General features: G+C 58.6%; 1 protein-coding gene across 1 annotated transcript; it reads left to right on the top strand.

Moving 5' to 3' along the window:
• Positions 1-1,713: 1,713 nt before the first annotated feature.
• Positions 1,714-11,369, top strand: DDHD2 (DDHD domain containing 2). The gene is made up of 17 exons (XM_068174651.1): positions 1,714-1,924; positions 3,009-3,199; positions 3,737-3,826; positions 4,107-4,227; positions 5,167-5,256; positions 5,762-5,897; positions 6,465-6,673; positions 7,026-7,096; positions 7,215-7,334; positions 7,505-7,600; positions 7,703-7,825; positions 7,918-8,073; positions 8,153-8,255; positions 8,341-8,505; positions 8,887-9,049; positions 9,332-9,443; positions 9,700-11,369. Exons 1-16 carry the CDS (start codon positions 1,741-1,743, stop codon positions 9,420-9,422), a joined length of 2,109 nt encoding a protein of 702 aa, XP_068030752.1. The 5' UTR covers positions 1,714-1,740; the 3' UTR covers positions 9,423-9,443; positions 9,700-11,369.
• The last annotated feature ends 407 nt before the right edge of the window (positions 11,370-11,776 follow it).

Genomic DNA, 11,776 nt, shown 5'->3' with positions numbered 1-11,776 from the left:
CCCTGGCCATGCTCTGTGTGCTGCCAGCCAGCCGAGGTCCTGGAGGCAGCCGGCAGATCCCACATTCCCAGACAGGGCTGTGGGCACAGGATGACCTTTGGAGCTCGCTGGATGTGTCCATGACCACACGTGGTCAGCCTGCACAGCCAGCCACATCCGGGGCGAGCCGGGAGCGAGCTGGATGTCCAGGGACAGAGGAGGGCTTGGCTGCTGCTGCATTTTGTGTCAGGCAGGGAGCAGCCAGGCCGAGCTGTTCCATGCTTCCAGCCTGGCCAGTGCCTCCTGGGGACCACTGGCTGTCCTGGGAGGTCAGGAACTCACAGTACTCAGAGAGTGCTGCCCTGTCACTGTGCTGGTGAAGCCCCCATGAGTGCCACCCCTTCCCCCATCAGCTGAAACCATCCAGGTAGCACATTCCTGAACAATATTGCTTGTCCCTGCCTCCTTGCCGGAGGGTTATGTAAATCCCCAGAGAAAAGCCCACGAGAGAACGTGAAGAAGTGGGCTGAAATGGCAGGTTATCATTGCAGGGCGTGGGGATCCCACAGCTCCGTGGGACGGCGTGGCTGCCTGTGACACTCCAGCATCCCTGGGTGGCTTTTGTGTGTTTCCCCCAAAGGTGAGCTGGGATCAGGGATCAGGCACACATCCCACACCTCAGCCTGCAGGAAGCTCTGCTGTAACCCATCCCTACCTGCTGCCTCCTCCACACAGGACCAGAGTGCATCATAGCTCGGCCGGATGATCCGAGTGGAGACGGTGTGACACGGACAGGAGCTGTGTCAGCATCGACTGCTGCAGGCTCTGCATGGGCCCCAGCTGCAGAACTGGGGAACTGAGCACTCCTGACCCTCCTGTTTTCCTCATCAATCCCTGCTGTGCCACGGTGAGCGCTGGGATAGCAGCTCCTGGCAACTGGTTTATCTTGCAGCATCCACTTGCAGCATCCACCCACATCACAACCCCCAAATTAGAAAGTCTGTCTCTGTTTATCGCTGGGCTCATCTCTACAGAAACCAAACTCTTACTCTGGGGTTGCCCGTTTCTTCTCCAGCAGTGCTGGAGTTTCTCAATCACCACAGAGGCTAAAGTGTCACAGAGGGACTGAAAAACAAACATTAAATCAGCACCGCGTGGTTTCTGTTGCAATCACCCCATGCTGGAGTGTTTGTTCCTGCCGCAGCTGGCACGGGGGTGGCTATTTCCCCGCACCCCAGTGCCCCGCATCCCGCTGGGGGCCAGCATCACCCCCACCCGGGCCACTGCCGAGGGCAGGGAACAGGGGCAGGGCTCACAGGGAAGGATCAGGGGCAGGGGTCACAGGGAGGGATCGGGGCAGGGAACACGGGCAGGGATGGCGGGCAGCAGTCGCAGGGCTGCGGAGAGGGGTTGAGGGCAGAGGCTGCGGGCGGGGATCAGGGGCAGGGGTGCAGGCAGGAGCTCCAGCTGGGACTGCGGGCAGGGACTGCGGGCAGGGATTGCGGGCAATGCCCGCTCCTCCCCGGCCGTGACGGCGGGGGCGGGCCGCGGGCAGCACCGCCCCGGGCTGGGCGGTCGCCGGGGCCGGAGCGGAGCCTGCGCTGCCGGCCGGGCCGGGCCGGGCCGCGCTGCAGCAGCCGCCGGGGCAGCGGGGCCGCTCGGGGCCGCTCGGGCCGGGTTCCCGCGGCGCAGGGCGCGACCCGCGGAGCCCCCGGTGGCGGCGGGAGCGGCGGCGCTCCCGGCTCGCCCCGCAGCCTCCCCATGGCGGCGCAGGAGCCGCCGCGGCCGCCCCCGGCCGCCGCCGAGCCCCCGGAGCCGGAGCCCGGCGGGCGGTACGAGGCCGTGGTGCCGCACTGGTTCTACTGCAAGGTCACGGACACGCGGGAGCGCTGGGTGCCGTTCAGCGCGCAGGACTCGGAGCGGCTGGAGGAGGCGCACGGCGCAGGTAGGGCGGCACGGGCCGGGGGTCCCGCGGCACCGCCGGCCCCAGCTCCCACCGCCGCGGTTCTGCTTCTACATCCCGCGTCCCCGCTCTTGAATCACCCTAAGGAATGGGCCTGCTGAGGCCGTCGGGGGAGCATCAGGTGTGTGCTTGGATACCAGGGAAAAATTCCCTGTACACCCACGGCTTCCGCCTGGCATGCTAGGTTTTCCCTCGAGGAATCTTAAACTGGGGCTTTTTTGGCCATGTGCCTACTCCCAATAACTGAGCTGTTCGGATGCATCAAATGGTCTGACCCCATTCAACTGATACTGCTCTAAATTATATATAATCATACTGCAAAGCATCCTCTGGCGAGGCGGGGAGAACGCTGCCAGGATGGCAGGAATTACGCTAGGAGAGTCCCCACAGCACGGAACTGTGCCTGCTGTGAGAGCAAGGATTGGAGGTCAGCTCCAAGCCCTGTGCTGAGGCCCTTGTGTGCCAAATGTCACCATCGGTGCCACCTGCTGCTGCCACAGGCAGAGCTCTGATTGCCCAAGGATTGGCTCCCGTCCTCCCTTGCCCAGGAAGTTTCGGATTAGAGGCTGTGCTGCCCATCCCCGGTGCTGCTGCCTGGCCCAGCCTGGCACGGGGTGCTATGCCACCAGCCCAGCCCACAGGCAGACCCAAAAGGCAGCGAAATTCACAGTTTGAGGTCTGTATTGGGGTCTGTCGAGAGTTCTCTGTTTTGCAGAAGAACACCTGAGAGACAGGAGACCCTGGGGCACCCCCACTGTCACACAATGTACTTCCCAGGGCCTCAGTTTCGCTTTTACCCTCCAGGCCAGTCAGGGAGAGGCCACTTGAGCATGTGCCTGAGCTGGAGAGAAGGACAGTGTAGTGTAATGTTTTCATCTTACCTTCTGCCTCTGGGGGAAGTCTGACTCGGGGGGTCTCACCCCATCAGCGCTCTCTGAACTTGGCTACGGAGGACATTGGCATCTGCTGCCGTGGTGGCTCTGACCTGCCCAGCTGTGGTGCTCCAGCCTCTGGGAACCTGCCATTCCAGGCCTGTCAGGATTGACTGCAGGCGCTGTTCCCACAGGGAAGGAGCAGGATGGCGTGGTGGTGCCCACCTCGGGGGGCAGGTACGACGTGCACCTGCAGGCGCGGCAGCGCGTGGCCGTGTACTGGGAGGAGGAGGCGGCCGAAGTGCGGCGCTGCACCTGGTTCTACAAGGGGGACAAGGACAATAAGTTCATTCCCTATTCGGAGTCCTTCAGTGAGGAGCTGGAGGTAAACACACCTTTCCTGTTCCCCTCATCACACACTGCCTCTGATGTCCCAAACCCCGTACAAGGCCACAGTCAGGCCCGAGGACATGAACTCCAAAGAGGCTTTGGCACGGCATTCCTGCAGCTGATTGATGTAACTGTGAGCTCTGCTGTGGCCTCCCCTTCCCCTGCCCTCATCTGGCCTCGGTGCATCCTTCCACCACACCTGAAAGTGGCTTTCCTTTGGGATGATGCAAATGTAGAGATGTATAGGCAGACGTATAAAAATACCCATCTTTGCAATAATCTCTATTCTGACGTACCAAAACCAGTTCTAAGGGGATGGGGAAGTCTGATGCTGCTGCTTCAAAGCAGGGAGCTCTTGAACACTCTCAGCAGGTGATCCTGGGATGACCCTGCTGCTCCTCCAGCTGATTTCTCTGCTTCTTTTGCAGAGTATTGATAAGAGAGTCTGAAAATTGGGTGGGGAATGTCCCAAGAGGTTGAACATTGATGGGCACACTTCCAGCTGACTCACAGTGGGTGTTCTCTTCTGTAGGAAGCTTACATGATTGCCGTGACCCTGGGTGAGTGGAAGAAGAAGCTGGAGTCCCCCAACAGAGAAGTCATTATCCTGCACAACCCAAAGGTGAGCAGGGCTGGGTGGTCTCTGTGGTGACCAGTGAGACCCTTGGGTCTCTTTGTGCTGCTCCCTTCAAATGGGTTTGTCCCAAAGCCATTCCACTCACCTGCCTGTGCCAGAGGAGAGGGCAATGGCAGCTAAGCCTGCCAACAGCTTCACATTTCTTTCCAGCACCTCTGTGGGCAAAGGGCTGGGCCCAGCACAGTCTGGTACCAGCCCGTGTCGCCCGGCAGCTGCTGTGGCTGTCCTGCTCCTGGGTCACTGACAGGCTCTTCTTGTTCCCAAGCTGATGGTTCACTACCATCCCGTTGCCAGCTCCGACGACTGGGTGTCCACCCCCACGGAACAAGGCCGGCCCCGGACTGTGAAGAGAGGAGTGGACAACATCGCTGTGGAGATCCCCAGCGGTGAGCCTGCTTCTCCCCTCCACCCATCCAAAACCCCGTGCAGAGTTTTCCAGCCTGATCACTCACAAAGACTGGAGGAAGCTCCCATGATCCTTTAAGTGAAGTGCACGTCAAAACATTTTGTGCCAAAAGGATCCCAATGGTTTCAGAAACCTCCCAAACCCCAACCCCAGTGAGCTGCAGATCCAGGGAAGGGTGGTGAGCTTCCAGCTCCTGTGCAGAGACAGAGCTCTGGGAGCTCTGCAGTGCCTGAAATGACCCCTGAGGTCTCGATTTGTACAGGAGGGGAGTTTCTTTCTCTGCTAGGGACACAGTGGTTGATCACTTACCTTTGTGCTGGTGACTCTCTGGGGCACATGCTGTCCCCATCTCTGCAGCCAAGTGTCAGCTCTGTCCCCTCCCAGCTGCCCTGAGCTCCCAGTCAGGCCTCAGGACTTGTCCCTGTGAGGACATGGGACAGTTGCTCCATTTTCCAAGGGTGCCTGCCCTCAGGAAGGCACGCACGCAATCTAAGGTGTGTGGGAAGTAGAGAACAAGCCCTGACTCCACCTGGGGCCTGCCTGGGAGATGCAGCTCCGTGGGGCTTGTCAGAGTGGGCTGGCATGGGGCAGCTGCACTGAGACCTCCTGATCCTGCACCTCCCTGTGCTGAACAATCCCCACGGCTGGGCAGGGGTGAAGGGCAGTGGGGACGAGCCACCACCCCTTCCTCTACTGTCCTGGGATGGTCCAGATCCAGGGCAGCTGAACTGAGCAGAACTAGGAATCGTGAGAAATCCTATCAGCCTTGAGGTGTAAATCAGGCACTGACCAGGCTTTTCTTGGGCTGAGGTGAGGGTGGGAGGCTGCAGCCCTGCACGGGGGTGCCTCCAGCAGCTCTGGTCCCTGCTGGGCGCTGTCTCCTCAGCAGCTGTGCCCTGAGCTGCCCTCCCCTCCCCAGGAGAGCCGCTGCAGATCGACCACCTGGTGTTCGTGGTGCACGGCATCGGCCCCGCCTGCGACATCCGCTTCCGCAGCATCGTGCAGTGCGGTAGGTGCCGAGCTGGGGGGGAGCCTCACCTGGGCCCGGCTCAAAACCCTCCCAGCCCTGAGAGGCTGCACGGCCACACCTGCTGACTGGGGGCAGGGCGAACGACACGCTCGCTGACCACCAGATCCCACCTTCTGGAAGGGTTTAGGCAGCTGCTGATCGTCAGTTTTGCTTCACGACAGAGTTATTTTTTGTAAATTTCTAAAAGTTATTTCATACATTTTTTATAAATTTCTAGAAGTTTCTTATCCTGGCTGGCAGATTAAAGCCCTGCCCCTGTGAAGGAGGTACAGATGGGGCAGCAAAATCCAGTAAACACACGTGGCAGGACATGGAGCCTCCCCTGATCTGTAGTTAAAGGTTCGGGGGCTTAGGGGAGCAGCAGCAGATTAAAGACCCCGGTGGGATTTCCCCGTAATGATCTTTCATCGTATTAAGCGGTGTTGGTGCCACAGGCTGGCCCCAGAGCCTGGTGCATCTCCCTGAGAGATCTTCTGTTCTGCAGTGAATGATTTCAGGAACGTCTCCCTCAGCATGCTGCAAGCACACTTCAGGAAGGCCCAGGAGCAGCAGCAGGTCGGGCGGGTGGAGTTCCTGCCTGTGAACTGGCACAGCTCCCTGCACTCCACTGGCGTGGACGTGTAAGTGTCAGCCCCTGCCCCAGGGCCGGGGGGATGCCAAGGGGCACAGGCAGCCTCCTGCCCCGGAAGCTCCACTCTTCTGCTGGAAAAGCAAAGGGAAAGCTGTGAGTTTTTAGGGTAGGGGTGAGCAGGACAGACAGGGACCCCCAGAGCACCTCCCCTCTGCCATTCTCCAGCACACAGCAGGCACCCGCTCCCATCAGCATCCTGAGAACAGGGGCTTCTGCCTTCCCTGGCTGATCTCGGGAGGGACCGTGGACATCCACACCTTGCTAAAGCCTCTGAGAACTGAGTACCCAGTTCCTGCACTGCAGCACTGCTCTGCAGTGCCCCAGCAAGGGCAGAAAGCAGACCAGGCTCCTGGGGAAGAAAGGGCAGGCTCTTTATTCTTGGAATGTAAGAGCACAGGCTGTGCTTTGCCTTCATTCTGGGCATAAGCTGAGGGTCTGGATTACAACACACCTCGTTGGAGACTGTGTCAATCCTCCTCTGAACTCGTCCTTGCCTTAGAACAGGGTGGGGTTCCGTGGCTTCCCCAGCTGCAGCCCCTGCGTCCTTTCCCCGCAGTGACCTGGAGCGGATCACGCTGCCCAGCATCAACCGCCTGCGTCACTTCATCAACGACACCATCCTGGACGTGTTCTTCTACAACAGCTCCACCTATTGCCAGACCATCGTGGACACGGTGGCCTCGGAGATGAACCGCCTGCACCGGCTCTTCCTGCAGCGGAACCCGCACTTCACGGGCGGGGTGTCCATGGCGGGGCACAGCCTGGGTGAGGGCTCGCCCGCGGCGTGCCAGAGAGCGCGGGGGGCACAGCCACAGGTGCTCTGGTTACGAGGGACACCTGCCACGAGACCAGGTTGCTCCAAGCCCTGTCCCAGCTTCCAGGGGTGCGGCAGCCACAGCTTCTCTGGGCAGCCTGTGCCAGTGCTTCACCACTGAGTAAATAATTTATTCCTGCCATCTAATCTAGCCTGTCCTCTGTCAGTTTAAAGCCATTGTCCCTTGTCCTGTCATTATCTGTGTGTAAAAAAGCCCAGGGTGCAGCTCTACCATCCCAAAAAGGAGGTGGCTCGGGCTCTTTCCCTGCAGATGCTGATGCTCTGCCCGTGCCTGGTTTCTAGGGTCACTCATTTTGTTTGATCTCCTGACGAACCAGAAGGCTGATCCTGAGGAGGACGAGCACTGTGCACAGGTATGGGAGGCCACCGTCCCCTCCCTCCTGCAGCTGCATGGGGATGGGGAGAGGACACAGCGTGCACAGGAATAAACTGGTGAGCAGAAAGCATGATCCCTTCTGGATCTGTTCACAGGGGTCCAGGACAACCTCAAGCATGGGGGGTATTGAGGAAGTAAAAGAAATCCTGAAGACGCTGGAGCTGTCTGAGTATTGTGATGTTTTTGAGAAGGAGAAAATGGACAGGCAGGCGCTGGTGAGAAGTTCCCCTGTTTTACTGGCTCTTTGCTTTTCTTCCCCACCACTGCACATCTTCTGGTACTGAGTCACACATGAACCATCTCTGAGGAGGAACACAGTCCCATAGAACAGACACCTCACCACACCTCTGCTCCTGGACTAACACCAGCTTTGCTTATTTTCCAGTTCTTGTGCACAGAGAAAAACCTGAAAGAAATGGGAATTCCTTTAGGGCCAAGAATGAAAATACTCCATTACATCAGCTCCGAGACAGAGATGAAGGTTTGTTTTCCGCATGGCTTGAGCCCATGCCATGCCATGCCATACCATGCCATGCATGCCATGCCATCCCTCTGACACAAGGACTCCTTTGTGCTGCTGCAGGATCAGAGCTCAGCAGCTCCTGGGCACGGTGAACGTGGAGCTGAGCCAGGGTCCCCGTCCCAGCACGGGGACAGCTCCGAGGACGGCAGGAGCTGCCAGTACCGGGACGTTGGCTTGGGACAGGTAACAGCTGAGCTCTGGCTGCACCCCAAAGCCCTTGTGACACCAGCAAAGGGATTGTCCCATGAACAAATCTGAACATCCCCCTCTCCCAGGTGTCGGCAAACTACCCCCAGCTGAACTACAAGCCCACGATCTTCTTTGCCTTTGGCTCTCCCATCGGGATGTTCCTCACAGTGCGAGGAGTGAAGCGGATCGACCCAAACTACAGCCTGCCCACCTGCAAAGGCTTCTTCAACATCTTCCACCCCGTAGGTATAAGAACCAGAGCTGTCCTGCGTGAGACACGTGGAGCACGAGCCCTGGCCACTGTCCCCCTCTCGTGTGCAGTTTGACCCGGTGGCGTATCGGATCGAGCCCATGATTGTCCCAGAGCTGGAGTTTGAGCCCATGCTGCTGCCCCACCACAAGGGCAGGAAGAGGATGCACCTGGGTATGGCACAGGCAGCCCCTGTCCCCTGGCCCAGGGCTGCTGCTGCAGCCCCCAACCCCACAGCCACCCCCCTCCTGCCTTGCAGAGCTGAAGGAAGGGCTGACTCGCATGAGCGTGGACCTGAAGAACAACCTGCTGGGCTCCCTGCGGGTGGCCTGGCAGTCCTTCACCCGCGCTCCCGTGCCGGCCCTGGAGGCAGGGAGCTCCGAGGCCGAGGCCGAGGCAGAGGCTGGCACTGAGAAGCAGCCAGGTCGGTGGTGGGGGCTGGGGGCAGCCAGGGATGCAGCCTTGGGAGCTGCCCGTGAAGCAGCGTGCCTGCACTCCCACAGCCACACTGCCCATCACCTGTGCCCAGGAGAGGGATCACCTTTGGGCTGTGGAGACACCTGGCTGTCCCCAAATGCTGTGGCCTTCCCCTGTTAGCACCTGATGAAGGGGTTTTCTGGGGGAGGGTCTCAGCACACCACACCACGTTTTAAGCCCGTCCCCCTCCTCTGGGTGTCCCTTGCACTTCAGCTGCCTCTCCCCTGTGTGAGCTGCAGAGGGGTGAAGGGAGGGCAGGGCCCTGCTGTTGTGTTGTCATGGCTGCTGGTGCCCTGAGGGTGAGCCATGCTGCTCTGCCTTCCTGCAGACACAAAGCCAGAGGAGCCTGTGGCAGCAGTGAAGGAAGAGGCCCCCCCAATCAACGTGGGGAGGCTGAACGGAGGGAACCGCATCGACTACGTGCTGCAGGAGAAGCCAATAGAGAGCTTCAACGAGTACTTGTTTGCACTCCAGGGGCATCTCTGCTACTGGTAAGTGTCTGTGTAATGCTCAGGGCTTCAAATTTACGTGTGGTGGAAGCAGAATGACATCAGTTTCAAAGGCAGTGTAGTAAGAAAAGCCTCAGCTGATAAAGGCAAGAAGGTCTTCTCCTGTCTGTGACACACAGAGGGTGGGCACGGACAGAGGAAGGAGACTTGTGGTTCTCCTTGTGCTGCCTGCATTGCAGAGCACTGCATCTACCCCAGCCATCACAGATGGCCTGACAGAGTGCAGGGAAGCATTCCCTTCTGATTCCCTTTGCTCCCCTGCAGGGAGTCAGAGGACACTGTTCTGCTGGTTCTGAAGGAGATCTACCAGACACAAGGCATCACACTGGATCAGCCTTTACCAGGAAGCCAGTGACCCACCTGTGCTGTTCTGGCTGTAAGTCACCTCTGCCTAAATCCCTACTGGATTTCCTAGGACACCTCAGAGGAGATCTGGTTGGTTTGAGGGACTAATATCCTTTATCTAAGGCAGGGAACCTGTGTCAGCTTTCTTCTTTGGCTTGTCAGCACCTTTGGCTTCTTTCCTCTTCCCTGCACACAAGCATGATCAGACATGAGGAGAGAACCAAGGAGGGCCCGGGGGGCTGGATTCTGGCTGCAGCTATTCCTGTGTTCTCCTTTTGCTTTCTCAGGTCCAGTCCCACAGCGTACTCACCAGGAAAGTCCAGATCTCTTCTCTGCCTTCCTCTCTCCTCTGCTGCCGTGTCCTGCATGCTGCTTCCCAAGTACTTGCTGCTGCCTGGAGATAAGGATGGATTTTCTTCCATTTTGGGTAGGGTGAAAAACTATCAAGGAAAACCACTTCTGCTCAAACACACACAACGCCTGTACAGTGACTCCCTGTGGCAACGTGTACTTTTAACCCTGCACCCTGTGAGTCCCCACACCAGCTCCTCCAGCACTGCAGCAGACGAGCTGTCCGGGCTCAGAGCCCAGCCAGGCCCTGAGCCTGCACCTTGGTCGGTGAGGACGCTCGCAGCCCGGGACCTCGAGGAGAAAAAGCCTTAAACACACAGTGTGGGAAGAGCTGCAGAGCCTTGGAGCAAGGGAGATTGCTGACTGCTAACACAAACCCCCACACCAGCACTGCAGGCCCGGGAGGCGAAGAGCCCAGGGCACGCACAGGCTGCTGCCGAGCCGGCAGGGCTGTGCAGCGGGCACCCTCAGCCCTGCACTGCTGCCGAGCCGGCAGAGCTGTGCAGCGGGCACCCTCAGCCCTGCACTGCTGCCGAGCCGGCAGAGCTGTGCAGCGGGCACCCTCAGCCCTGCACTGCTGGCGAGCCGGCAGGGCTGTGCAGCGGGCACCCTCAGCCCTGCACTGCTGCTGCACGCTTGTGCACCCTCGGGCTGTGCCAGACAGGGCTGCCCCGTGAAGCACCCCGTGAGAGCAGCATGCTCGTGCTGCTCCTGCTGTGGTGTGCTGCTGGGGGCAGCTCAGCACCCCCACCCAGCCCAGCCTGCAAACCAAGGGCATCTGCCCCGCCAGTGCCCCGCTGCGCCTGCTCTAAGGAAAGCTTCCCCTCCAGCTCCAGCCAGCCCGGGGAACAGCAGCTGCTGCTGGCAGTGGCAGGCAAGGCGAGCCCTCTGAGCCCTGCAGGGACACGGAGCAGTGCTGCTGTGCCACGGGGCTGGCAGGTGAGCACAGAGATCTGTGCCTGCCACGCTCCCCTCCTTGTTTAGCTTTAAATGTACAAAACGCAGCCAGTGAAGGTGGAGCCCAGATCCAGCAGGGTCTGCACACTGCAGGAATGACACCAGCTCTGTAGGCAGCTCAGACTGCACCTGCCTTCAAGGTCTTTTCTGAGGGGGGAGGGCTGGAGAGCCTCTGTGATCCTGCCCTGGGCACCAAAGCCCCTGGGCTGGCTCAGTGCCTGGGCTGGAGCTCCAGTGCTGTGTGAGGTGTTGCTGTGCAGCCTTTGGAAGAGCCAAACCACTTTCCCTCCTGCTGACTTTTGCCCTGCATGGGGTAAGGAGCCTTTTTTCCCCCACAGCCTGTTGGTTTGTTTTTTCTCCATTGTCTGTTATTTGCACTATTGGTAGGGTTTTGTTTGCAGCCTCCATCCCTCCTCCCCTCCCAAGGAACAGAAGCTGTTCTTTACCTGACTGCAGGAACAGCCAAGCTGCTTGGTCAGCACCTAACTGCTGGCTAAGGTCTCATGGGAGTAGGAAAAGGAACAGTCTTAACATGGGACACTAATGATCAGCTTTTTAAGTTATGCACTTTGTTAAAAAAAAATTAAATACATTTTAAATGTTATTTAATGTCTTTTCCAGTAAAAGCCAAAATAAATACATAGATGACTGTGGTGTGTGCATGTCTGAGGGGAGAGGGAAGGGCTATAAAATTCACATGTGCAGTTTTAGGGGAAAGTGAAGCTATTTCTGTAACTATTGAAGCTGCAGAGTTATAGAGGGTCCAAACTGCAGCTGATGGGGTGGTGTTTCATTACTGACTCACCTGCCTTGCTCTGCTGCAGCATCACCTGTGCTGTTTGCATGTACACACACTTGAAACCTGTCCTTGAAGGGACCAGTGACAAACAACTGCTCCCAGAGCTCCTGCGAGGCAGCAGGCCCTGGATCTCAGCAGCACTCTGCCCTTCCTTGTCTGACAGACCATAGGCAAGGAAATGAGCACCTGTGCAGGATGCTCTCACACAGGTGCAGGGAAGCTCCCAGACACCATTTCATTTTCTGCTGTCATCTCTC

This window comes from Anomalospiza imberbis, chromosome 28 (genome assembly GCF_031753505.1).
Source record: "Anomalospiza imberbis isolate Cuckoo-Finch-1a 21T00152 chromosome 28, ASM3175350v1, whole genome shotgun sequence".
In the NCBI taxonomy this organism is placed as follows: Eukaryota; Metazoa; Chordata; class Aves; order Passeriformes; family Viduidae; genus Anomalospiza; species Anomalospiza imberbis.
Note: the sequence above shows the minus strand (reverse complement) of the source record. Positions and strands in the feature narration are given on the sequence as shown.